The sequence below is a fragment of the Danio aesculapii genome, chromosome 8, assembly GCF_903798145.1.
Source record: "Danio aesculapii chromosome 8, fDanAes4.1, whole genome shotgun sequence".
NCBI lineage: Eukaryota > Metazoa > Chordata > Actinopteri > Cypriniformes > Danionidae > Danio > Danio aesculapii.
The window spans coordinates 28,311,368-28,339,287 of NC_079442.1; the positions used below are offsets into that span (position 1 = coordinate 28,311,368).

Sequence of the window (27,920 nt, forward strand, 5' to 3'; positions counted from 1 at the left end):
TTTTTTTTCTGTGTCAACCTATTGAAATGTATTCAGTGGAGTGATTCAGACATTTATTACTATCATTAAACGTTTAAAAATGTAAATATAACCAACGTGAAAGAATAAACGTTCTTGTTAATGCTTCATGGATAATGTCGCCATCTGCTGGCTCTCCGTCGCCAACGCGTGCAATTTTGGGTAGAAGCCGCCATGTTTGGAGAATGCGCTAACCGTTGTTATGATTATTTTTACTGAGAGAAAGCGTAAGATGTCATTTTTTACACTTGACGATAAGGAGAAGGCGAAATGAAAGTGGCTATAACCGAGAGAAAAATACGACACGGTGGCTCACTGGTTAGCATACCTGCCAACACTCCCGTTTTTCCTGGGAGTCTCCCGTATTTCAGAGTTCAGACCCATCTCCCGCCCACCTGCCGTATTGTGTTGTCTCCCGGAAAACTCCCGGAAGGGCATCCGCTGTGTAAAACATATGCTGGATAAGTTGGTGGTTCATTCCGCCGTGGCGACCCCTGGTGAATAAAGGGTCTAAGCTCTTTAAGAAGGAAAATGAATGAATGAAATCAGTTTTAGCCTGCAACTAGTTGATGGAAAGATGCATCTGAAGTTAATCAATCCTACGGCCAGTTGCATCTGTGATTGAAATGACTGTTGTTCCATTGTTCCAACACATTATTTCACTGCAAAATATTATTGCACATTACCCATTTATTGCCAAGAATACTGCTTTGTATTTTATTTATAAATAATACAAGTCATATGTACACATTTTAAATGTTTATTTGAAAAAAAGAAAGTAGGTATATATAAAAAAAAGCAGGTCACACTCAAACAACAATTGAACAAATATGCTAATGAGCAGCAGTCAGTGACAATTTTATCCAAAAATGTTGTCTTCCCCCTCACATAGGAGAACCATGAAGATGGGACTTTTGACTAAAACATCTTGTATTTATTGCACAGAAATCTCTGAAGATGTGCAATGCTCTAGTCTCTTCATTCAACATCCTTAGCATCCAGCTGCGCATGACCCTTTAGGTCATTTGACTTTGGCACACATCATACATACACTTGATCTAATTGTAATTGGGAATATTATTAAATATTAATTCACAGTTTTTAATACAAATTCTAATGTCTGCTTTATAATAAAACTTATTCTGTTTTCATGTAGATGTTATATTCATAAATGTAAATTGCAAACCAATTTTTGTAGCATTTATGCAAGAGATTAAAAATTACTTACAATTCCAGATTAATTTAACAAGAAAGCACTCAGTTTGCACGACCTTTAATATGTATAATATATTAAATCACTTTTATTTTATTTTATTGACTCCTTGCTCAATTTCTTCATCTATTATATCTATCCACAGATCAGATAATATTTAGATTTTTGTTGTTTTTTGCTCTTGGTTTTTTTTTCTTACTTTATCTGTAACATTGTAAATAATCGAATGATTATTATTGTAAATGTCTACCAAATGTATCTGTTATACAAAACCATCCAAATCTGGAGCTTATCTAACAAAATAGTTTACAATAATTCTGTATACTAATCCAAAAACTCGTACACCCAAATGTATATGTTATAGAAAAATATTAAATACAAATTTAAAAATGAGGAAAAATCAATAGAAGCAAAAAATTGAAAAAATTTGTTAAAATTTTGTAGTTGTAATTTTTTTTTTTTTTTGCAATATTTTGCTTGAATTTAATTGAATTATCTTTCAGTTTCTAAATATGTTCAGTAACTAAAATATTATTTTAATAAATATATCTGTTTAATTAATCTATTTTGTTAATGGACCAAAATACATTGCCTATGGCAAGCCATTTAGACATTAATCTATAGCCCGTAGTATCTATTTAATAAGTACTCATATCTAATTAACAAGCACTATATATATTAAATAAACAATAGTACCTAATGAATAAGTAGGCCTACTACTATCTAATACATAAGTACTAGTGTCTGTTAGGTACTAGAACCTAATGGTTAACTACTAGTATATAAAATATGAACTAGTCCCAGCTGGAATACATACTAGTCAAAACTGAATAGTTGATACCTCGATGACAGATTCCATAGAAATCAATAGAAAAAAAATCAAATCTGTTACAAGTAACAACAGAATAGTTACTAGTCATTATAAAAATAAGTACTAGTAATAAGAACTAGTGTCTTTTTAATAAGTACTAGTATCTAATGAATAAGTACTAGTAATACCTATTAAATGGATACAGTTATCTAAAGCATAAGTACTAGATTATATTTAATATATAGTATGTAATGAATGAGTATTAGTATCTAATAAAAATAACTACTGTTTAATCAGTAAGCATTAGTATAATTTAAAAAAGCACTAGTATCTAAAGATTGGCCCCAGTATCTAAGGCACTATCTAAAAAATAAGCACTATCTAATGAATAAGTACTAGTACTTAATGGAAAAGATACTAGTCTCTGAAAAAAATAAGTACTAACAATAATATGAAAATAGTGAATAGATGCTTTATTATGCTAAACTGTCGCCATCTGCTGTCAGGGTTAACTAAGTACGTTAACACCACTGATGGACTCTTACACATCGATAAACACTGTTTCTCTTGACGACTTTATCATTGGAATGCGTTCCGGCATTATCTATTATCACATAAAGGTTCAAATATTAATGTTGCGACAACTTGCAAGTGTCGACGTTCTTATTTTACATTTTTTAGGTAAAATGTTGAGGCGCTGTCGAGTTAAGAGTCTCCCGGATGTGACAGACGCTGGTGTCAAAACATCTCGCGATAGAAGGAGCGAGAGTTTCTCATCCTTGGTCTAGAAGGGCACAGAGAGCCCGGTGCAGAGACGTTTCAGCCGGGGATCTTGACATTCATCCGTAAAACATGTTGTCGAGGCTGGTGCTCGTCTCAGGTGAGTAATTTTATCAAATGACTGCTATTCTAACAGTTTAACTGATTGTGCGGAATAAGTACACGGTTTTATGGACGAATGTGAAGTTGAAGGGTAAAATTGAAGGCCGCACTGTGTGAACGGCCGCACATGAATCCATAGTGAAACAATTTTACTCTTATAAATCTATATTCGGTTTCTAATAACGTAGTGGATGCTATGTCATGTTGCTTTTATGCTCAGACACTCATTTATGAATGAGAAAGATGATGAAGTTGTTGTGTTTTCAGTGTGCCCTTGTATTTAGTTGTAGCATTAGCTTTCAGCTAATAACTGCACATTCAGACCTAACCACTTATTATGTGTGTAATAATGTCCATGGCCACGTGTAGTGATATGTTTTAAACATATATTTTGTCAATGCAAATGGTGTATGAGATTAAACTATATTTGCATTATTTTCTAGCCCGATGAGTTGACAGGTTACAAATTTTGTGTGCAAGGGCGTACAATTTAATAAATATGCTTTATGCACCAAAGTCAATATAAAAAATAAAACAAAACGATGGAAAATATTGTATGTTATTATTTAGCTTATGGCATGTAGACATAAGGTTTCGAATGTGTAGTTTATTCATGCATTTAATTCTTCTGATAACGTTTATATAGTTTTAACTAATAAACAAGATTACTAGGCTCTTTCTGTCATTTTAATTTAAATGACTGAGATGTTTATTAACATTTACAAAAGCACTGATATCATCTCACTGTTTTCTTGGTTATTTCTTGCAGGTCATTCCCTGAAAAACAGTGGGTCTTTTGGTGCTTGGTATGTATATTTTTAATTCATGTGGTCAATACTATGAGAAAGTGACAGTGAAATCTGTAGACCTCTGACCATGTGTGTTTCTCTCTCAACAGCCTGGTCCAGGCCCCTCGCTCCTTTCATCAGTCCTCCCAGAGTCTTGCACCAGTACCCCCTCTACCAGAGAAGGGAGGAAAGGTCCGTCATGGCATCTTCCCTGAGGAGATTTTCACAATGTTGTACCCCAAGACTGGTGTGACAGGTGGGTTTATCAGCTTTATTTCCTCCTTTATTAAGGAACAGTCACACTACACCTTTCAGTTCTTTCATTCATTAAGGCAGGAAACACAAGCTCATGTGAAAATCACAGCACGCTAACCATGAAGTTTGGTAAACTATGACACAAGATATCATATATGTGGAGAAATATAAAATAAAAGAAGATCAGCATGGTCTTTTAGTTGAGTGGAAGAATGATTTAAATCTGCATTATGGTAAAGTACACATTTACATTTGACATGTTTTTTAAAAAAGTGGCACTAAGTATAACGCAGTTTTACTCTTGTAATATTTTACGAGGAAATAGTTTTATGTACGTCCCAATCAACTATCACAATATTTTTTGGTATTTGTTGCAATGATTAAATCATTGAGGATTCAAATGTTTTCTGCTGAGAGATTAAATTAAGCCCTGTATCTTTAAAGAAATGCAATTTTTTATGTTAAGAAATAAATAGATGAGTAATGCAATGCTTTACATTTAATTATTCTGTAATGCCATCCTAGTTTTGATCCTAGGATAAAACCTAGTTAACCCTTTAACCTAGTTTTTATCACTGTATAGAATATATCAAAATGTAGCCCAATTCTGTGGCAAAACTGAACTTGGTAACATTGATAACACCTAATAAGTGTCCCAATCCCAGAAAACATTTAAGATGTGAACTGAGCCACTCTTTACGCTGAAACACGAAACACTCAATATATAACCAAAGCACTCTTTTAATTTTGCGTCTCAAGCTTTTAAATTGATTTTGCAGGGCAGTCTAGATGGGACATGTCTGCTGATGCTTACATCAATAAAGCATAATTTTGTATTGGGTAATTTAATAAATAATCTGAATAATGCACTATATAATTAGTTTTTACATTACTGTGATGGTTGGGGTAGGAGTTGACATTAATAAATAGTATAAATGGTTCTCATTAACTTCTGGCCACAGCTGTATCCCTTTTAGCAACAACCAGTTTGCAGCCCTACCATATGAAGATTATTGTGTATGGTGCGATTGTAACAGTGGTGTTGTCTTGTGATTTCAGGGCCTTATATGCTTGGCACTGGTCTGCTCCTCTACCTGCTGTCTAAGGAAATCTATGTAATCAATCACGAGACCATTGCTGGTGCATCCATTGGTGCAGTCATCATTTACGCCGTCAAGAAGTTTGGGCCCAGTGTAGCTGCCTTCGCTGACAAACTCAATGCGGTTTGTAACATTTTGCATTTAACCAAACTGTTATTCAATTATAATTACATTTGAATGACACAAAGACACATGCTTGCTAAAATATCTGGCACAGTTACAGTTAACCTAGAGACCATTTGAGGTATGTGTTTGGGGAATTTAATTTAACTTATAACTCTGCTCTATTCCTTTTCAGGATAAAGTAGCAAAGGCTCAGGAGGTGAAGGATCAGTCTATGGCTAGTTATACTCAGGGCATTGAGAATGAGAAGAAGGAGCAGTGGAGAGTAGAAGGAAGAAGCATGCTCTTCGATGCCAAGAGGGTGAGGAGCGTTTCCATGTAGAACTATTTGCTCCTAGACTGGTGCTAGGTGTAGTTTTCTGATGTTATTTCATCCAATCTTCCATCAGAATAACGTGGCTATGCTGCTGGAGATCAACTACAGAGAGCGTCTGCACATGGTGACCAATGAGGTGAAGAAGAGACTGGACTATCAGGTGGAGCTTCAGAACCTGCACCGCCGCATGGAGCAGGAGCACATGGTGAACTGGGTGGAGCAGAGTGTGGTCAAGAGCATCACACCACAGCAGGTACAAGAAATACACTAAATCAATAATCTCAAGTTGAATTTCTGGTTGGCCGCAGCTCTGCATAGTTTAGCTCCAACCTCCTCTAACTCACACCTTCTTAATAGTCTCTACTAGTCTTGAACACCTTGATTAGTTGGATCAGCTGTGTTTGAAGCAAAATTGTGCGGAGCTGTGGCCCTCCAAGAATCGAGTTTGAGACCTATGCACTATATCCACTGTCTCTTTGTTTTAGAGTGTGACATGTGGGATTAAAATATAAATATGAACCAAATATGGTGCTAAAGAGGTCTAGTTTCTGCACAGCTTTGGGAGGAAAGGTCTCCCTTTTTATTAATTTGAACCTTTCTATTCTGATCATAATAAATAGACTCGTGTACTCAGTGTTACCATGCTCAAAACAAAACTACATTTCCAAAGTTCATTATTGGCCCTAAATCTGCCACTAGATTGGAAGTGTACTGAGGTTCAGAACTTAAAAACCACAGTGAACACATTCCAGCATGGGCAGGGTGAGTGAGTGTCAGTCAAACTCTGGAATAAGCCGGGCAATCGAGTCAAATATTTATCCCATATTTAGAAAACTGAAATGCGCCAATAATTTGCATGAATTAATGAACAAACAAACAGTACAATTACCAAGAAACATCTACAGGTTCTACTTTGAGAGCCAGACAAAAAAAAAAAAGTTGTGCACCCGTTTGTAGTATGTTTTTTTACAGCACATTTCACATACAAATAGTTTTGTTTCGAATAAATTAAGGCTTGACGTTATATATTGCATGCCATTTATAATTTCTATGTGTGTTATACTTTTTCATAATTTTTTCTTTTCTGAATATTGTAATATTTTAAATGATATTTTTTTTTAAAAACTGAGTTAACAAATTAAAAGAAATGAAGGTGTTTTTCAGAGAAGCCAAGCAAGTTTGTTCAAAACCAGAGCAAAAAGACATTTCCTTTTAAATTGATATTGGTTTGGTTTTTGACTCATTAATTTTAATACATTTTAAAATATGACTTGCTTCATTTGTTAGTAAATTTTCAATTTCTAAATTTAGAGAGATTTGTGTGTTTATTTTCATCAGAATAACACCAAGGTCATGTGGTAATTGTATTCTTTTCTAAATGTAATTCACCTATGTATCTTTTTTTGACCTTTAAGCACTTTATGGTAAACGTTGTGGTTCATGGTAATTTGCAAGCATTGAAAATATGAACACTTCCAACACTAAAATGCTGGAAAGCAAGAACAAACACTCCTCAACTCCAGCAGGTGGGGAGGGGTCTGGCTGCAGATTCAGTGCAGATGCAATCTGAGCTACATCCAATGCTTTTTGATGCAACTAACATTAATTCTACCCCTCACAGTGATGTCACTAGCTCCATTGAGTGCATTGTGTCTGACATTGCATCTCTGAGCAATGCAATCTCTGCTTGCATCTTAAAAGCTGCATCCAGATACTATTGCAAATGGGAGTTGATGTTTACTAGAAGTAAGTTTTTAGCTTGGCCTCTAGATGGAGTCTTTGTTCTTCAACACATCTGCTGGATAAGAGTGTAGTTGAAAAGATGTGGACAGAAAATTCAGAACTACTAGCAGCTGACCAACATCACTTCCAAGCTCTGACTACACAAATGTTTTTGAAAGGTTACGTCATGTGAAGTTGATTTAAATGATTTGGGTAAATTGGTGCAAAAAGTTGTTTCTTATTTGATATGTTAAAATTATAATAAGGACACTGTTAATAAAAGTGCCCTAATATACCATCTTTATTACCTACAAACATTTATTTTCTCTAACAATTGTTGTGTTCTTTCTCTTATCTCATTTGTCACTTGTTGTTGTCTTTCAGGAGAAGGAAAGCATCGCCAAGTGCATTTCAGATCTGAAGGTCCTGGCCAAGAGCACTCAGGCTAGAGCTACAGTGTAAATCTGTGTCAGTTTTCATTCTAAATGAACCTTTTTCTCGTCAACACGCCTGACTGGCAGTGTCGTCAAAAATGTACATACCCGTATTAAATAAAAGATTTGGTTATTCACTAACTGCTTCCTGTGTGTCTTTAACATTTTGAAGATCTCCAGCTCTCTGTCTTGCAGTTTTATGTAGCTGTGAGGTGTTATTTAGATAGGTTTGACTAAACAAGTCATACCTCAAAATGTGCAATTTCGGCGACGCAGTGGTGCAGTAGACGAAGGTTGCTGGTTCGAGCCTCGGCTGGGTGAGTTGTCGTTTCTGTGTGGAGTTTGCATGTTCTCCCTGAGTTCGCGTAGGTTTCCTCCGGTTGCTCCAGTTTCCCCCACAGTCCAAAAACATGCGGTACAGGTGAATTGGGTAGGCTAAATTGTCCACAGTGTATGAGTGTGTATGGATGTTTCCCAGTGATGGGTTGCAGCTGGAAGGGCATCCGCTGCGTAAAACATGTGCTGGATGAGTTGGCAGTTCATTCTGCTGTGGCAACCCCGGATTAATAAAAGGACTAAGCCGAAAATAAAATGAATGTGCAATTTCAGGCCTTTTGGATAAAATGTGATTTGTAAGCAAACAGTTCATCATAGAATAAATGGTCTAAATAACTCTCATTCAATACGTGGCAACCTTTTTCTTTTAAAATCTATCCCGTTTGGTTTATGGTTTTTATCTACTACAACAACAAGCTTTCGATATGATGTAAGTGTTGAAATGCATTTTGGATCATAGCGTGTCACGTTGTTGTGCACGTCACAGAGCTGTTTAATAATGACCATACCTTTGAACTTAAGAATATAAATGGAAAACCTATCTGCTCTTACCTTTTACAATAATTCACGAACTAGACTTTGACCCCTGTTTTTCCAAGCAGGAAGTCCACAATATTTGCTCTAGTGCACTTCACGGACTTAAGGATATGTCAAATCTGGAGGAAGCTCAACCTAGATTTGAGGATTTGCAGTTAAAACATTAGGATTTTCTCTAAGGTAATGTAAAATAATTAGGTTAATTACAAGGTCTGTTTTAGTGATACCTTTTTATTTTCATATATTTATAATGAAGGAGCATAGTGGCTGAATACACACTGTTTCACATACAGATTAAGGTAACCGAACTGTAAGAATGGTTGTATTCTTCATTATTTAATTCTGTTATTTTAATCTAGTGGTAATGTGTATTTTCTCGTTTTACTCTATAGTGCAACACTTCTTTTAATGTTTTCTTGTAAAGCCACAAGCACAAACTTGTTGAAGAAAGTTCCAGCATTATGTTGTCAGCACTTTTTTTGCGGTTTACTTAATTCTTTACTGGACACTACTTGTCTGTTTTTGAGAACATAAGAGTTTCAAAGCCCTTGTATTGTAATTGGCATATGAAAATCTTAATTTGTTGATTGATGATGTGACTAAATGTGATTTTTGTGACAAGTTAATGGCTTCACTCAGTTGTGACATTGTTAGAGATACAGTTTTAAAGTACAGGTCAAAATAACAGTATCATTAAAAATTATTTTTAATTAAATATTTTTAAAGGTTTATGGCCAAAATTCTTTTATACCTGACAGATTAGTAATAGAGTTAAATATTATTTCAGTTGGTAAATCAAATAAAAATCAACCGAACACAGCCTTGGCTCAGCATACACAAGATTTACACTAAAATGTTAATTATTTCAAACTTTTGTACATTTACAAAACATTCACAACTTCTCTGTAATGAAATTATAAGACTAGTAAATCATAACTAGCCCCATATGGAAGTCTGCGTGTGCAGAAATCCACAGGTTTCCAAAGATTTGTAGCCCATCATTTAGTCTATGTATTTACTTGTGTAAATTTAGACTTATTCATTTTTTAAATTAATTTCACCAATATTTTGTGACATTATAATAATATTAAAATGTTCATATGATTTATTTACAATACAATTTGTAAAATAATATGTTCTGTCTTTTAGTGGATATATTAAATGAAAGACTTGCTTTGTTTACCAAATAAGTGGATCTAATCGGATTTGCATTGTAAACATTAAATAAAAGTTAAAGATGTATTATTTTTTATATCATATATAAAGTTTTTAGTTATGATACTCCTAAAATCGTTCTGCATAAATCCGCAGACGTTTTACAAAATTCTGCGCAGGAATGGCAAAAACTGTTCGCAGATTCTGTCTGGCCCTAATCATAACTCGTATGCCAGTTCTCTTGGGAACCTGGATGTATTCAATGATTGACTAGTTTAAAACATATTAGTATATTTTTCTTAAAGGGACAGTTCACCCAAAAAAAAACATTTCACACATTTACTAATCTTCAAGATGTCCCAAACATTTAGCACATTTTTTATTACATTTTAAACATACTATTTTTAATTTCATATGTATTTGGCATGTTCACAATTCATAATATTTTACTAGTATTTTACTATTCAATATATTGAAGTGCATTTTTGAAGGTGTAACTAGTTTAATTGGGTAAATTAGGCAAGTCATTGGACAACAGTTGTTTGTTCTGTAGCCAATTGAAACGAAAATTCTAAAGGGGCTAACTATACTGACCATAGAAATTTATTTATTGCTTTTCATTCACTTTATACATACTCTTTAGAAGGAAAATATAGCAGAAAATACTGAGGAAAAATATCTTTAAACGTTGTAATTTTGAACAAGACTTGACTTTGTAAATTTTGAAAGAGTAAATATTTCACAGGAGGTTTAATCATTTTGTCAACTGTCTTTGACTAAAAATAGTATAGAATTTGTGACAATTTAAATTTGTGCTCACTGTACACAACAAAGTCATAATCAAACATTTATAATCTTTTTTTTTATTACAGAAAACTGGTAATTGAACTTCATAATTTGGAAATTCTATAAAAAAAGTATAATAAATGAATAAATAAATGGCTACAGTTTCCAACATTCTTTAAACATTTTGTATTTAACTGAAGAAACTATTTTGATGAGGAATTGTTCCTATTTTGGGTGAACAAAAACTTTAAAAACATTAACTTGCTCTGATATTTTTGTCTTTAGACAATGTTATACATTTTGAGGATGTAATATGCGTGCTTTCCTCACTTTATGGTGACTAAATGTTTTTCACCTTTTTCTGAAAGACCAGTGTTGTCAAACCACTGTTGAACAGACACTTGTATGCAGGACTAGCAGTCAGCCTGGCAAAGCTGATCAGATACAGAAGTTAATCTGCTGTATTTCTGAATGGTTTTATGACTGATAATATTGTATTTACAGGTGTTACACATCACGTTGAAGAATGTATGGGGGTAACCCTGTTTTCCAGCCAAGGTACATGTCCTACTCACCTCTGTCAGTGTTATCTTCTGCTGTGTGCCAGTGGAATTTGAACTTGAAACATATTTAAGGGTGGTTCAGTGCAATACGTCATGCCCTGCCATATCTCTCGTATCGGTTGTCATAACAGTCAAGCAAACAATACTCATTGATGCGCTTTTAAAGTTTAATACAAATCCCAATTTTGACTAAAGTTTGAACAGAAATGAATTCGGAATTGTGAGAAATAAGTTGTAATTCTGAGGAAAACAAAACATTTCTCACAATTCTTATCACATAAATATTGAGAAAATACCTGTGAGGTAAACTGTTTTTTACATTTGAGGTGCTTTAATGGTTTTATATTTTGTATTAAACTATGAAACTAATGATCAGCTGAATTTCACTTTTAGAACGATTTGTCAACTTGCACAAAAGAGGATTCCCTAAAACTCTTGCAACGGAATTCTCTAATCTAGATATGGAGTTGGATTTATTTTCACTGACATTACAGCATTAGCTAAACTAGTTAATCAGAAATGGGGTCTTTTTGGCTGTATAGTGAATGTTGTAATAGCACTTAGTATACTATAATAACCTCAACTCTTTATGAGCTACTTCTGTTGAACACAAAAAAAGATATTTTAAAGAAAGCTTTTATCAAAATATCTTCTTTTGTGTTCAACATAAGAAATAAACTCATAAAGGTTTAAAAAGGAGTAAATTCTGACAGAATTTTCAGTTTTGGGTGAACTATGCCTTTAACTTTGAGCTTTGCTGTAAGAATACTTACATTTAGAGTGAACTGAGCATAAAGACATAGTGTGTTGTGATTGTTATATTATAGAGGCTTCTCACCTGAGCCATCATCTCAGGGCTCTGGCATGTCTCGTCCCAGTGCCAAATCCATTTACAGTAAGTAGAAACCCATTAAAAACATATCCTAAGAAATAAAGTACCATGATTTTAACTTGACTTTGATGCTTTAGTGCAAAGGAAGGAGTATGCTGAATCGATGAGCAGACAAGACAGCTTTCAGTACAGAGTGGAGGTAAAATGTGATTTATATTCAGTTTGTTATGTATATAATTATATATAAATATTTCATATTAAAAACGTATTTTCTAAAATCAAATTTCTTATGTCTTTGCCACGTTGACAGTTCATAATGTTTTACAATTATTTTATTATTCAGTATAGTAAAGTGCAATTTGAAGGTATAAATAGTTTAATTGGGTAAATTAGGCAAGTCATTGGACAACAGTGGTTTATTCTGTAGCCAATTAAAAAGAGAAATCTTAAGGTAACTATAACTATTGACAATAGCAATTTAGTTATTCCTATACATTCACTTTATATATACATTTTAGAAGAAAAATATAACAGAAAAATTGTGGTAAAATATCTTTAAACATTGTGACGTTAAACATAACTTGTGAAACATTTAAAAAAAAAAAAAAAAAGAGTAAAAAATTTCACAGGAGGTTTAATAATTTTGTCTTTGACAAAAAGGTTTATATAATTTGTGACAGTTTTAATTTGTGCTCACTGTATGTAACAAACTCATAATCATAATCTGTTAACGCAAAGCCAACACCCATATGTTATAGAAAAGAACCAAGCCTTATCTGTCATATATTATAATTCCACACAGAAACTCAGCTGGACTATTTAATGACATAAATGTGAATTTCACAAGGCCCTTCACATGATAACCACAGCAATCTCATTCTGTGGTGGAGAAATACCTCGGCATGATTCATTAGGTGAAGTTTTACTAAATAATTTCGAGAGGATCACGTGCTATGACTGACCACGGTTGGTCTCACATCAACAATCATATGAGGACCAATCAAATTAATTCAAGCTTACATAAATAGCCCGTTATCTCACCTCTCTCATCCTTGTTTTTTAAAGAACCAATCATTTTATATATATATATATATATATATATATATATATATATATATATATATATATATATATATACACATATACACAGTAGAAATCCGAATTATTAGCCCCTGTCATCATGGCAAAGATAAAATAAATCAGTTATTAGAAATGAGTTATTAAAACTATTATGTTCAGAAATGTGTTGGAAAAAAAACTCCTCTCCGTTAAACAGAAATTAGGGAAAAATATAATTCAGAGGGGGCTAATAATTCTGACTTCAACTGTATATATATATATATATATATATATATATATATATATATATATATATATATATATATATATATATATATATATATATATATATATATATATTCACACAAACACAATTGGCAAAAACTCTTTGTTCTCCAGCATCTGTTCACCTGTGCACTGGATGGCAGAGAGGTGAGCAGCATTGAGGACTGTGTCAACAGACTGAAGAACCTGGACAGTAAAGGGAAAGTTTGGGGTCAAGATATGATCATACAGATCCAGGCCAACCAACTGCAGCTGTGTGACATCGAGACCAAGGTCAGAAACAAACTTTATTCTCAAAAACACTTATATTATTAGCTTGCTTGCTTTCATGGAGTTTCTATTCACACCTAACCTCTGCTAATGCATTGTGGGATTTCTCCCTTATTCATTACCATTTAAAAATGCATTATGGCTTCTTCCTCTTTTTTCAAGAATTTTTTTGCTTGTAAAATGTACACTTATAATGTTTAATTGAAATCATGCTGATACACTACACAAATAGCAAACTCTCTGTTGCAGGAGGTTTTGGAGTCTGTTCATTTGAGCAGCATCAGGAAGGCCAAAGCTGTTCTGGACAGTTGCATTTATGATTCTCTCCTCATAATCTCAGCCCAAGAGCCCAGTCAGCGATCTCCACAGGCCTTCTTGTTCCAGTGTGAGGAGGCCGGGGTGAGGAACAGCTCTGACACACTAGATAGTGATGTACAGTATCTGGCTGTTATAAATGTGTCTCTATCATATCTTGTGGATTGTGGGAGTTTACATTCCATTCCCTCACTCTTGGCATCAGGGATAGTTTTATATAGATGTGTCTGTTGTCTAATGTTTAGGCTCAGGAAGTGGCCAATGATCTGGAAAAGTCAATTCAGCAAGGAGGAGATGCCAGTCCACCGATTAAAGAACCGCAGATGGACATCAGGTCAGATTCTGGTTCAGACAAAAAAACGTAGTTATATGTAAAAAGAATTGTTATTTGTAGTCTGATGGGTTTTTTTTTTGTTTGCTTTTTTACTGAAAAGTATTGTGAATTTGGTGTGACATTGCAAAAATAAAGAAAATAATCTCTTAATATTATACAAATAGCATGTGAGCAATTTATCAACATTTTTGTACACTTATCTTAATATAGTGTTATTTATTTTATATGAAATTATGAATAACATCTTCAGTTATGTGATCTTGAATGGGGACCTTCAACTAATTAATGTTTTCAGTAGAATTATCAGATTTAAAATTAGCACATAGTGTTAGTGTTAATATAAGTTGCTATGTTTTTAGAAAATATGGATGAGAAATATTATTGTCATTTACTATAGACACTTGTCAAATTAGGCCTGACGTATTTATCAATATTTTTCTTTTTAATTTATTAGAGTTATAGTTTATTAAAATATACTTGACAGTTACACCAAAGGACAGTGTTGAAATTCAGCTCCAAAATGTAAAATATATCATGTTTTAAAGCAGGCGATCAATGGAAGAAGAATAAAAGGTTTAACCCATATGAACATTTTTGTCAAATATTTTGGTTGTACTTATATTTTCATCAGTCCTCTTCAAATTTACTGTTTTTCAGGAGTCATCTGGAAAGCATCATTGGTCAGGGTTATCCAGGCAGTATGAAGAGACCCATGCAGTCAAACCCTCCTCCCCCAGATTTCCCACCTCCACAGTACAACAGCTATGAAGATCATGGTGATCACTATGGTCAGATTTCATTTATTTACTTTAAAATGATCTGAAATGTGATGGTCTTCAAGAGAGTTCAATGTTGTTCCAGTCCAATTTGAGTCTCATTCTTCTGCTGAAACACAAAAGAAGATATTTTGAAGAATGTGAATTATCAGATGTGTCACCATTGACTTTCATACTTATTTTATTCGATATGTAGAGAGCAAAGAGATTAGCATTCCAATATTCTGTTCAGAATTTTTTTTTTCTGTTCAGAATTTTCGAATTTACTGGTGAATAGATAATGACAGAAATTACATTTTGGATTAACTATTACTTTGTCATTTGAGACTGAAAAATATTAAGATTTTTCCTAAGAATGCAATGAAACTTGGTGAGTTTTTTTTTGGCACTTTCTGTATAAAACATAAACTTGTGGACATCATTAGACGATGGCTTGGTTTACAAATGAAATGATCTGATGACAAGTAAACAGGCTAAATCCTTGTGTAAACAAAATATGAAACATTTTGTTGTAAGTCAAAAAACTAATCAGGTTGAAAGGCTTTCATAAAGTAAAAATTCATGTAGTCAAACGTATTTGAACAGCTATGGGATGTTTTGTTGATGCATACTAACCAGACAGGATCTACATTTTCTATTTCTGTCTGTCTATTTTTTCTACGTCTGTCTGAAATTGTACTTTTTGTTTGGAGATACCAGGATTAAAAAGAAATGTCTTTTTGTTATCTAATTGTGATCTGATTGACCAATGGCAGGTATAAACAGGGCCCAAATATTTTTATAAAGGCATTTTTGATGGGAATTGCCAAAATAAAGAGCTTATATTTAAGGGTCGTGTATATAAATTGCCACAGTTAAAATTCTTTAATTGGGTGTTGCATTTACTGTATATATTTAGACATAAATTTTATTTATTTTCATAATATTTTATTTTAAACACGTTGCATGTTTTAAATAATGTACTACCATGAAATCAAATCAAAATACTAAATATCACTGAATGCAATTGTTGTATATTCATTGATTTGAGTCTGTTTGATCAATGAAGATCACAAGTGTGACCTCTGTCTGAGTCATAGATACCTGGACAATATTTGAGCTGCTTTTCTGATCCACCTTGCCTGTCCTCCTAATAAAATAAAGGCAAAAAAGGCCTAAAAGTATAATTTAACATCTCAGACTTCAAAGTTTTAGCGTTCATCCACTGATTCATTAAACTTGCTTCACTTATTCATTGAACTGCTTCTTCCAGATGACAGACGGCCTTCACCTACAATGCAGTTTCCCAGAGATGAAGTCCCTTTCAGGCCAGTGCACTCTGAGCGAGAGCAAACTCCCCCTCCATTCAATGACGTCAACAGGGATATTGTCAGTTGCTTTTATTCACAAGCTTCAGGCTCTTCCTGGGCTGTTAATAGATCAATTTATACATTGATTCAATAACACATTTCTTTCATCCATCTAATATTTCTTTACAGGAGATTCTTAACCATGTAGCAGCTGACATTGAGACTTTCACATATAAAGTAGGTTCTGCTTTGCCAAAAGATGATGGAAGCAAGAAAAAGAAAAAGAAAAATGCCCCCAAAATGCCTGGTGAATAACTGATACATGTTACTTGCAATTTTATTTTCTATATGTTTTAGATTTATGAGTGTTTTTTTTTAATTACTATTATTTTTATTTTATAGTTGCAAATATCCCCACTGTGGAGGAGTATGTGTCCTGTTTGCAGAAAATAAAGTATGGCTTCAATCTTCTGGTAAGTAATTGAAATTTAATTAAGATGGTTATACACCTGACAAAAGTCTTGTCGTCGATCCCAATTGTAAGAGCAAAAACTAATAACTTGACTTTTAGTTGATCATTTGGAAAACTGGCAAAAGGTAGATTTTTCAGATGAATCATCTGTTGAACTGCATCTTAATCATCACAAATACTGCAGTAGACCGATTGCAACGTGCATAGACCCAAGATTCTCACAGAAATTAGTCAAGCTTGGTGAAGGAAAAACCATGGTTTGGGGTTACATTCAGTATGGGAGCGTGCATCAACATCAACAGCCTGAGGTATCAAGACATTTGTGCAGCCCATTACATTACAAACCACAGGAGAGGGCAAATTTTTCAGCAGGATAGCGCTCCATCTCATACTTCAGCCTCCACATCAAAGTTCCTGAAAGCAAAGCTCCAGGACTGGCCAGCCCAGTCACCAGACATAAACATTATTGAGCATGTCTGGGGTAAGATGGAGGAGGCATTGAAGATGAATTAAAAGAATCTTGATGAACTCTTTGAGTCCTGCAAGAATGCTTTCTTTGCCATTCCAGTTGACTTTATTAACAAGTTATTTGAGTCATTATAGATATGTGAGGATGCAGTCCTCCAAGCTCATGGGAGTCATACACAATATTCATTCTTTTTCCACTGCACCATGAATTTATATTCTAGACTGTACATTATTTCTGTTAAGTGACAAGACTTTTGTCTAAGCAAAGTCAGACCTTACTGTCCTAATTAAATAATTAATAAACAAGGCATGATTATATTTTATTTTGGTAAAATAACAGTATAATTAAGCGTAAAATAATCTAGAGGCCTTTGTTTCTCATATAAGCCACTTCTGATACCAAATGATCCACTAGAAGTCAAGTTATTATTTGTTGTTCCTAAAACTTCATGGGATTATATCTTTAAACTACGATAGAATTCAATATTCTTGGATTTTTACAAATTTTATTAATTTTATTGTTTCATTGAAAGGTTTTTGACCAATGTCACTATAACAAACTTCTGGGAAATGTTATATATGTAATATTTAATATAACACATACTTATCTCTACTTAACAGGGGAAGCTGGATGATCACCTTAAAAACCCTCCTGCTTCTGACTTTGTTCACAGTCTCTTCTCCTCCCTTAGTTTTGTAAGCATCTGTTTGTTCAATCTGTTTTCATTGCAACCACATTTCATCATGTAATAGCAACGGATGAGCAATGTTTAGGACTGCACTTTAAAAGCTTGTTCAAATAGTGAGTCAGCATTGACTTGTCAGTTAACTGTTTGCAAAAGCATAGCAGTGTATGTCAAAGTATGCACTTTCTATATCCAGAGAAAATCTTTACTTTTGATGAGTTTAGTCACGTGATTACTGCAGAATAATTTTGGCATGTTAATGATTAAAAGTGCACCACATAACCCTGCATCAAATTCCATGTCTGACTGATTCTTTCTGCTTTAGATAATGAGTCATTATCCTCCCAACATCCCTCCTTCTGTTCTGAGTCCACTGCTCACAGAAAATGCTCTGCAGCTGCTGGGACGTGTGGTCACACCAAATGAGGACAAACTGTGGAGCAGTTTGGGTGATGCGTGGAACATCCCAAGGTCTTCTTTTTAAAAATAAAATGTTTACACTACATTTATACTAAGGATTTGTTGTTCCAAACACCACGTTTTACTTAATGTAAAGGAACATTTTTGATTGAACTGTTTCCACCTGGTACTAACATGCATTCCAGTGTGTGTTGGGACTAGTTTGACTAGATTCGATCAAATCCCATCGCTCTTGTTTCAGTTTACAGGAGTGGGAAAGGTGGGATTAAAAAGGATCAGTAACTTTAGCAGTAACAATTTGTGTGTTAAGGTGCAATGCAGAAAAGATTGAATATGTTTTTGGTTAGCATTCTTACAACACGTCTCATAACAATGACATTTTACTGTAAGTCAGTAAGTGGAGACGGTCTTCTGTGGCTTTTAAATTGATTAAACTACATGAGATTTTATTTTCAACTAAAGTAGCTTGAAAGGCTCTGAATTGGATAAGGTCATAACATTTTGGCCCCTTGTTTATATCTGTATATAGTGGCATTCACTTCTGATCAGATTAATGAAAACACATTTTAATACCAGGTGTAAACAAGACTGAGAAGTGTGTTTATAATTAGTTATCTTTATAGTTTGCACTCTGTAAATAGTGTTTGTGTTGTCATAACCCATATATTTACATTGTTTATATTTAATCAATTAACAGAAGCATTTATGCAAAGCCTTTTATAAATGAGGGCAGCAGAAGTAATCAAAGCAACAAATAAAATGAAAGAAAGGGAAAATAAAAATGCCATTATTGGTGTTAGAAGATAATTTTGTGTATGTAACTGACAAAATGACAGAATACAAAAATGAGAATTATTAGTATTATTCAGAACTTTTTTTTTTTTTCAAATAAAAAGATAGAATATTAAATAGAAAGGAGACCATTGTACACAGTAAAAAAAAAATTTGTAAATCTTTTATGCTTTTGAATTGCATTATGGGATTATTTTGTCCAGCAACTTTTAATCTTGAAAACTTTGAAAAAGTAACTTTTATTAACAGTGATATATTGTCTGGGTTAGTGTTGTATTTTGAGGTTTCTGTGATTTTACAGACTTATTTCTCTATATATTATTTCTCATTTAGGCTGGATTGTAGCAACCCAGTGTTGAATCAGATAGGAACAAATTCAATGTTGGGGTAATTTGTTCAAAGTTGCACACAACGTCGTAAGATGTTAATATTTAGTTAGATTTAGGTTGTGACGTCAGGTAACCAAAATTCAATGTCTAGCCAGCGTCTAAGGACAACGTTATTTTGATGTCCAATAATGACGTCAAATGATGTTGATATTTGGTTGATTTTTGTTGGAAAGTGACCAAAATCCAACATCAAGCCAACATCTCAAAACCAACATATTGACATATTAAACTATCCTATTGACGTCAAATACTGACATTTTTACGTCAGGTATGGCAACCAAAATCCAACATCTGATAGACGTCAAAGTGGTAACATCCACATAACGTCAAGCTTGTAACATCATTAGATGTCGATATTTGGTTGATTTTAGGTTGGACTTTGACGTCAGCCTGATGTTGGGTTGTGACGTCAACCGGTGTTCTTTTCCAAACAAAATGCAACATCCCACAACATTAGGGTACAACACCAATCTGACATTATCTTGACGTCCTGTGCCGGCCGGGACAGTTTGGTTTGTCCATATTTGATCCAATGTTGGCTTACAACAACCCAGCATTTTTTTTTTAAGTGTATAAGGATGTGCAATGCAAGATACTAAACTGGGTATGTCAACATAACTTGTGCATATTCATTTAATCAGTGACTGACACTGCAAATAAAAACATTAACAATGGGTGTAACATCGTACATTGTGAAACATCAGTGTATGACTGCCCTGGATTAATTGTTAACCCTGCATAATATATGAACAATGTCAAATGTAAAGAAAGATAAGCCAGGATTCCTTAAGCTTGACAGTGTCAGCTATTTAAAGTGTAAAAAGCCATATAGATAAGCACTTTAAAATCTTTAACTTTATGTAAATATTTATGTTTTTCAATCAGATCCAAATGGCCAAACGGCGATCAGATCCCTCCATATTATCCTGAATTTTATGATGGTTGGCAGCCTCTTCCGCCCGGCCCTTCACAGTCTCCTCCAGCAAACAGACAGCTGTCACGGAGCAACAGTGAGCGATTTCCACCCGCAAACGTCAGTCAGAGGCCACCTGAACAGGTACAATCTCCCAGAGGGCAAACTTCATCAGGGTGTTATAAAATATGTCATGTTTGACATATAGATCTAAACCTGAAGTGCAATAAATTAAAATGAATACAAAGTGCTGTTTCACCTCTTTTCTAGGACAGCAGAGCCTGGAACCCCCCACCCATGAAGTGAGCCATGTCCTGTTCATTCTTATTATTCTGTTTTTAGGCTTATGTGTTACTGTTGTATTACTGTTTTCCCAAGGATTTAGTAATTAAAACCAATAGTACATTCTAAAAAATAAAGGTTCCAAGTTGGTGATTTCACAGCTGTGAATAAGAATAAGCATCATTGGTTTCCTCAGAGAACCTTTCACTAAGAGCTTCTGAAAATAAAATCAATCATGTGAAAAAACATTTGATCTAAAAATGTTTTTCCACTGTAATAAACCTCAAGCAGAACTTCTTTATGGCACCACTGATGCTAATCAAGAACCTTCTGTTGAATTCAAAGATTTTATGGATGCTTAAGGTTATTCGTGGAACAATTTATGCCAATGCTTTTATTTTTAAGAGTGTATTAGAAATACTATGAAGTACAAGTTTTCAATCCAGCACAATTACATGTTTTTTATACTCTGGAACGCTGGGTTGTTTCAACCTAATGGTTGCGTTTGTCCACATTTTACCCGCCTTGAGTTGAAATTACCCATAAACGTAAAATCATTGAACACTTATAAGCAGGCCCACATGGAATCTGCGTTCGCAGAAACCCACAGATTTCCGTCTATTTATTTACTTGTGTAGTTTTATATTTAATACAATTTTAAATTAATCTCAGTAATATTATTGTCTAATATAAAATTTTTCATATGATTTATTTACAATACAATTTGTAAAGTAATATGTTCTGTCTTTTAGTAGCTGTATTATGTGAGAGCCTTGCTTTGTTTACCAAATGAGTGGATCGAATTGAATTGGCATTGTAAACCTTAAATAGAAGTTAAAAACATCTTTTTTTATTTCATATATTAAAACTTTTTGTGTTTTGATTTTGTTTAGTTTTTAGTTATGATACTTCCAAAATCATTCTGCATAAATCCGTAGATTTTTTACAAAATTCTGCACAGAAATAGCAAAAAAGGTCCTTAGATTCTGTCTGGCCCTACTTATTAGTATAGTATTTAATGGACAGATGAGATCACTAAAGATTTGAAAGTATTTCCAATCAATTGTAGTAACACCTTTGTTGTATGTAATGCAGGTCAGCAGAGCTGCCGCTCCTCATGAGAGTGATTTATGACTTTATGGCAAGAAACAGTCAGGAACTGAGTGTGATGAAGGGTGACATGGTGCAGGTAATTGCCTGACCCTTAAACTGTTCATATTTAAACATACATTAAGGAAATAATTGTGAAACTTTAGGGATGAACAATTACTTTTTTTTCTCATTTTTTTAACTGTAGTTAATGCATCAATTTCTTGAAAAGATAAAAACAATTTCTCAATTATTAAAGTGTAGTAGAGCTTAAATTTTAATGAAAGTTTTTCCATACATTGCATACATACTGTTTGATTTTTTTTTTTTTCTTTCCTCAACAAAATGTAATAACTCTCATACATTTTATGTTCATTCATTCATTCATTCATTCTTTCTTTCTTTCTTTCATTCATTCATTCATTGTCTTTTCGGCTTAGTCCCTTTATTAATCCGGGGTCGCCACAGCGGAATGAACCGCGAACTTATCCAGCACATGTTTTACGCATCGGATGCCCTTCCAGCTGCAACCCATCTCTGGGCAACAACTATACATACTTACTCACACTCATACACTATGGACAATTTAGCCTTCCCAATTCACCTGAACCACGTGTCTTTGGACTATGGGGAAAACCAGAGCACACCCAGCGAACGCAGGGAGAACATGCAAACTCCACACAGAAACGCCAACTGACTCAGCCGAGGCTCGAACCAGCGACTTTCTTGCTGTGAGGCGACAGCACTACCTACTGCACCACTGCGTCGCCTTTATCAGGAGTTACTATTTAATAATATATTATTTACAAAAAGAATCTATTTAGTCATATTTAGAAGTAGAATCATTTGATGATATATTAAATGACTATATTTAAGGATGACAGTTCAGCACCAAGATACAAATTAAAATTCATTTTAAATCTTTAAACGTTGCGACCACTGTTAATTCAATCATTAGATTTTACCAAGTTATCAGTAAGAGTTTTTAATTTGAAATGAAATACGTTTATATGTTTATGTTTAAAGTAAATATCTGCATATTTTTATGTATGCACTGAAAAATTCTACATTGTCACACAAGATTACACTCGTTTGCTTCTATAAACAGGTAATCGACAAGTCTGGGCAATGGTGGAAAGTGAAAAACAGTCGTAACGAGGAGGGTTATGTGCCTCAGAATGTTCTAGAACCTGTTGATGGACAAAGGCCACCAGTAAGTCTCATTCCTTACAAAATCCTTCCGTAAAGACATGCAATGTATTGTGCACATACTAAACAATGCTTTCATTCATTCATTTTCACTATTGTTTGGGCAGAATGTGTTTTGTTGTGTATATATACTCACTGGCCACTTTATTAGGTTTATCTTGGTAGGTAGTACAGAGTTGGACTCATTTTGTGGTCTTAATTCTTCGTGGCATTGATTCAACAATGTGCTGTAAATCTTCCTTAGAGATTTTGATAGCAACCTACAGCTGCTGCAGATTTGTCTTCTACACATTTAAAACAAATCTCCTATCAGCACTTTCTGAAATATTTAGACCAGCCCGTTTTGTACCAAGCATTCTGCATTCAAATCATATAAATCACTTTCTTCCCCATACTGATGCTCCCTTTGAACTTCAGCAGATCATCTTAACCATTGTCTACATCAGTGGTTCTCAACTACTGTCCCAGAGGACCACCAAAGCTGCACATTGCATGCTTCCTTTGTCTGTCACACCCATTTAAGTCTCTGCTAATGAGCTGAATGGGCTGTGTTTGGTTAAAGAGACATGAGCTCTACCTGAAATGATCCCCTATCCCCCTAAATGATGCACTATTTAGGAGAGCAGCCATTTCAAGTGGTGTCTAAAACCATAGTGGACATTCTGAAGTGCACGCAATTAATCCCAAAATGCATCTCAATAACAAGTGTACTGTAAAGTCTAGGGCTGCATTCCAGTCCAATTTTTTTGCCCTTCACTCTCTAACTTTAGTCCTGCGATTAAGTCCCACGAGTTTCCACTACTGGTGGAACATCTTAATGGGTTTAAATAGAATGCCCTAAACCAGGGGTCACCAAATTGGGTCCTGGAGGGCCAATGTCCCTGCAGAGTTTAGCTCCAACTTGCCTCAACACATCTGCCTGGAAGTTTCAACTATACCTTGTAAGACCTTGATTACCTTGTTCAGGAGTGTTTGATTAGGATTTGAGCTCAACTCTACAGCACACCGGTTTGGTGACCCCTGCACTAAACCCTTGAGCACTTGGGAACTAAACTGTTGTGATGTCTCAAGCGCACTGCATTTTGGCACGTATAGGGACATACATATGAAGCAGACTTGCTCTCTCCGTCAAAATCAAGGAGTTGAGGGTATGTCCGTGTAAGCTTTCTTCATTCAGTTGACTAAATGGAACACACTTTAAATTGTGGTAGGGATTTCCCTTAGGGAAGATTGTAAAAGCATGCCTAAAAGTGGAGTGAGACACAGCCTAGAAGAGATAAGGCTGCGTATAATTGTGTATGCGCACATCAATCAATACAGTTTCATTTTTTATGACATTAGTATTTTGTTACAATGAGGGGTAGGTTTAGGGTTAGGCTAGGAGTAGGCATTAATAAATCATAATGTAATGGGTAATGTAATAAATAATATAATAATTCTTGTTACTGTCCGACTGGGGCTGTATCTCGTCTAGCAGCAACCCAAGTGTGTACACCACATGTAAACTCAGCAGCTAGAAAATACCAATAATGCTCTGTGAGTTCGCGTGTCGAATAAATTTCCCCATCTGACCACAAGATGGCATCCACAGCAGAGTTCTATCGGTGTAAGTTTCTAATTAAATATTTATTGACATTTTAACGTTGTATATAAGACAGAAATCAAAATACTTGGCTACATTATTAATAGAACGATGGCTGAGTCTTAAAGTTCTGTCTGAAGGATTTATCAATAAGTGAAGCATAAACAAAATGGCATCTCTTCTAATGCTCGAATTTACTCACTCATTTTTATTCACTCCTTCAAGTGGGATATATTAGTGGACTAATGTAGAGTATAGTGAATGAGTGTTATAGAGGCGATTTCAGATGCAGCAATGAAAATTTGCAGTGCTGGTGGTCCTCCAATATGGTTGAGAACCACTTCTGTGCATGACTAAATGCATTGGGTTGTGGCTCCATGACTTACCAGTCACATATTTGCCATAAGAAAGTGTACCTAATAAAGTGTCCATTGGGTTTATTTAGCCAATTAATACATTTTTACACAATTCATTGTTTTTGAAGCCGCAAAATATGAGAGGGCCTCCATCTCTGGACATGAAATCTAGACCTGAGGAAGTCAAAGCCTGGTTACAGTATAAAGGCTTTTCTAAAACGTAAGAAACATGCTTCATTTTAACCTTTAAACTCTTCTATAGTCTTTACAGCTAATTGTGTTTTTAAGAATTTGACTTTTTTTGTCACATTAGCCTGTTACTGATAACCCTGCGCTTTTAAGAAGTCATTCACACACTCACTTCATGTACCTGTGCAGGACGATCCAGAATCTCGGGATACTTGATGGAGCAATGTTGCTGAGAATGAAACGAGAGGAAATCAGAGCGATATGTCCAGAAGAAGGAGGACGAGTGTTTTTCCAGCTGCAAAGCGTCAGATCTACCGTCGCAGTAAGTTATACAACCCGTTGTTCTTCCCAAACTCACGACTTATACAAATACCGTTATTTATGAAGCTCTTTTGATTGTGGCCATGTGCTTTCACCGTGTGTTTTTATACATGGGGGTCATTTAGGGACTGAGGCAGAGCCAATGTTATCAGTCTTCATTTCCTTTGCAGCTCGCCAGTGAGGCTCAGTTCAGTCAGTATGGTGGCCGCTGATAATCCGAGGAGGCTGCTGTGTTTTTGATAGCAGGAATCTGTACTTGCCTGAACCTGAATGAACAAGCGCTACTGAGTAAACACCTCACAATTTCCATTTATCCGAAAACAAGCCAGGACCGATGCCTACTGGATTGTTCACTACTAAATTATATATCACATCACTTTTTACTGTTGCAAATCATGCATACCTGTTTGAGAAATGCATTCATTTATTTATTCCATACAATACAGATTCTTTTATTGAAGTTGATTTCCACTGATCTCCTTAAGGTGGTGGTCACTTGTTGAATGATTAGTTAATATACCAGCCAATGCAAAATAAGTCATATTTGCAAAACACTGATGAAGCTGTATGCTAATTGTGTATTAATAAAAAATGTGCTAAAATAAGCTCTGTAGTACTTTTTTTGCTTGACCCAGATGTTTTGTTTATTGCTCTTTAAGTAAGCTTTTGTAATGAGTGTGCATGAATGATGCACGAGGTTACTCAGTGAGGGGTAAAACATATGCTGGATAAGTTGGCGGTTCATTCTGCAGTGGCGACTCCAGAAAAATAAAGGGACTGAGCCGAAAAGAAAATGAGTGAATGAATGCAGAATAACAATTGTGTTTAAACTTACAGCAGAAGGTGAAGATAAATGCCCCAATTTGTGTCGGCACTAAATTTAATTTACAGATTTTTTTCCACATACAAAGTACTATTAAATTGTCTGTTTCAAATGGGCTGAATGTTTTAAATAGTGGCACAGTGGGTAGTGCTTTCACCTCACAGCAAGAAGGTTCAGCTGGTTCGGCTAGGTCAGTTGGCATTTCTGTGAGGAGTTTGCATGTTCTCCCCGTGTTCACGTGGGTTTTCTCCGGGTGCTCCAGTTTCCCCCACAAGTCCAAAGACATGCGCTATAGGTGAATTGAATGGGCTAAATTGGCCGTAGTGTATGAGTGTGAATGCAGGAGTGTGTGGGTTGAGGCTGGAAGGGCATCCGCTGCGTAATAACATATGCTGGATAGACTGGCCGATTCATTCCGCTGTGGTGACCCCAGATTAATAAATGGACGAAGCCGAAGGAAAATGGATGATTTTTCAAGATTTTCCTCAAATCTTTCGCTCCTGCAAGGCTTATGAACTCAAAATGTAAAGGTTATATTTGCCATATATTTTTATTATATGCAGATGCATAAAAAGTCACCCTGCTCACTATTAGCTTCATAAATAGCTATTCAAATAATTTGGTGAAAATTCCAGTATGTTTTTATATGGCTATATACTACATACAGCAAAAAATAAAATTCTGAATAAATATGAATGTTTCAAATATGTTTTGTGATAATCACAATGAGGGTGAAAAGTTTCATCATCATTCAAGATATTTTTGTGTAAAAATAAAACATTTTGCCTTATTCAAATATATTGAAATTATTGCAAAATTCCATGTAAAATGTACACCATTTTACCTGATTAAAATGTATTGCTGTCAGACGGGTAAAGTCTTGTTTTAATAGAGAGAGGTAAAGTATAGAGGTTTAAAATGACAATTATGTCAATGGTCCTTTAATAGAGCCTGTTAATTTCAACAAATAATTTTCGTAAATATGCCTGACAATTTTTTTTGGCATAAACTGCTATGACATTTTAGTGGGGGTCTTCTGTAAATAGAGAAAACAGGACTTTTTTTTTTTTCTTAGAAAGTATAATGTATGGAAAAATATTACATAATTTAGTTTGGATGCTTTACAATTCTTTTTACAATCGCTATGACAGGTTTTTTTCAATACATTTAACAAGTTTCCTAAACTTTTAACAATTAGCACAACATCCGTCTTTGTAGGCTACACAATTAACCCATTTCTTGTTGCTTTGATACAAAATGCATAGTTAACACCAATTTCAAATGCTTGAACTTTTACACACAAGCTCATTAAGTCAGTCATTCATTTTCTTTTCGGCTTAGTCCTTTGATTAGTCGCCACAGCGTAATGAACTGCCAACTTATCCAGCACATGTTTTACACAGCGGAGGCCCTTACAGCCACAACCCATCTCTGAGAAACATCCATACACACTCACACTACGGACAATTTGGCCTTCCCAATTCACATTTTTGGACTGTGGGGGAAACCAGAGCACCCGGAGGAAACCCATGCAAACTCCACACAGAAACGCCAGCTGACGCAGCCGAGGCTCGAATCAGGTGTGTCAGGAGACACGGTAAATGTACAGAGCTGGTGGTCCTCCAGGAACATGGTTAAGAAACACTTCCTTAAAGGGACTTTGGTTTGCCACAAAAAAAAAGAATACTGGTTAATGGTACCCATTGGCAACTATCATATGAAAAAACATG

At 34.7% G+C, this 27,920-nt stretch overlaps 2 protein-coding genes across 2 annotated transcripts; both read left to right on the plus strand.

Moving 5' to 3' along the window:
* The first annotated feature begins 2,805 nt into the window (after positions 1 to 2,805).
* On the plus strand, positions 2,806 to 7,803 carry LOC130233513 (ATP synthase F(0) complex subunit B1, mitochondrial-like). Its single transcript, XM_056463587.1, has 7 exons — positions 2,806 to 2,922; positions 3,694 to 3,730; positions 3,823 to 3,968; positions 5,027 to 5,190; positions 5,366 to 5,491; positions 5,580 to 5,759; positions 7,613 to 7,803. The coding sequence occupies exons 1-7, from the start codon at positions 2,895 to 2,897 to the stop codon at positions 7,688 to 7,690; spliced, it is 759 nt and encodes a 252-aa protein (XP_056319562.1). The 5' UTR covers positions 2,806 to 2,894; the 3' UTR covers positions 7,691 to 7,803.
* Positions 7,804 to 8,570: 767 nt separating this feature from the next.
* Positions 8,571 to 25,952, plus strand: LOC130233514 (epidermal growth factor receptor kinase substrate 8-like). The gene is made up of 20 exons (XM_056463588.1): positions 8,571 to 8,715; positions 10,981 to 11,034; positions 11,867 to 11,934; positions 12,009 to 12,070; positions 13,330 to 13,488; positions 13,735 to 13,884; positions 14,046 to 14,134; positions 14,792 to 14,922; positions 16,163 to 16,278; positions 16,389 to 16,506; positions 16,602 to 16,672; positions 17,761 to 17,835; positions 18,151 to 18,296; positions 20,312 to 20,483; positions 20,610 to 20,641; positions 21,717 to 21,810; positions 22,819 to 22,923; positions 24,986 to 25,077; positions 25,236 to 25,368; positions 25,538 to 25,952. The coding sequence occupies exons 2-20, from the start codon at positions 11,003 to 11,005 to the stop codon at positions 25,577 to 25,579; spliced, it is 1,887 nt and encodes a 628-aa protein (XP_056319563.1). The 5' UTR covers positions 8,571 to 8,715; positions 10,981 to 11,002; the 3' UTR covers positions 25,580 to 25,952.
* The last annotated feature ends 1,968 nt before the right edge of the window (positions 25,953 to 27,920 follow it).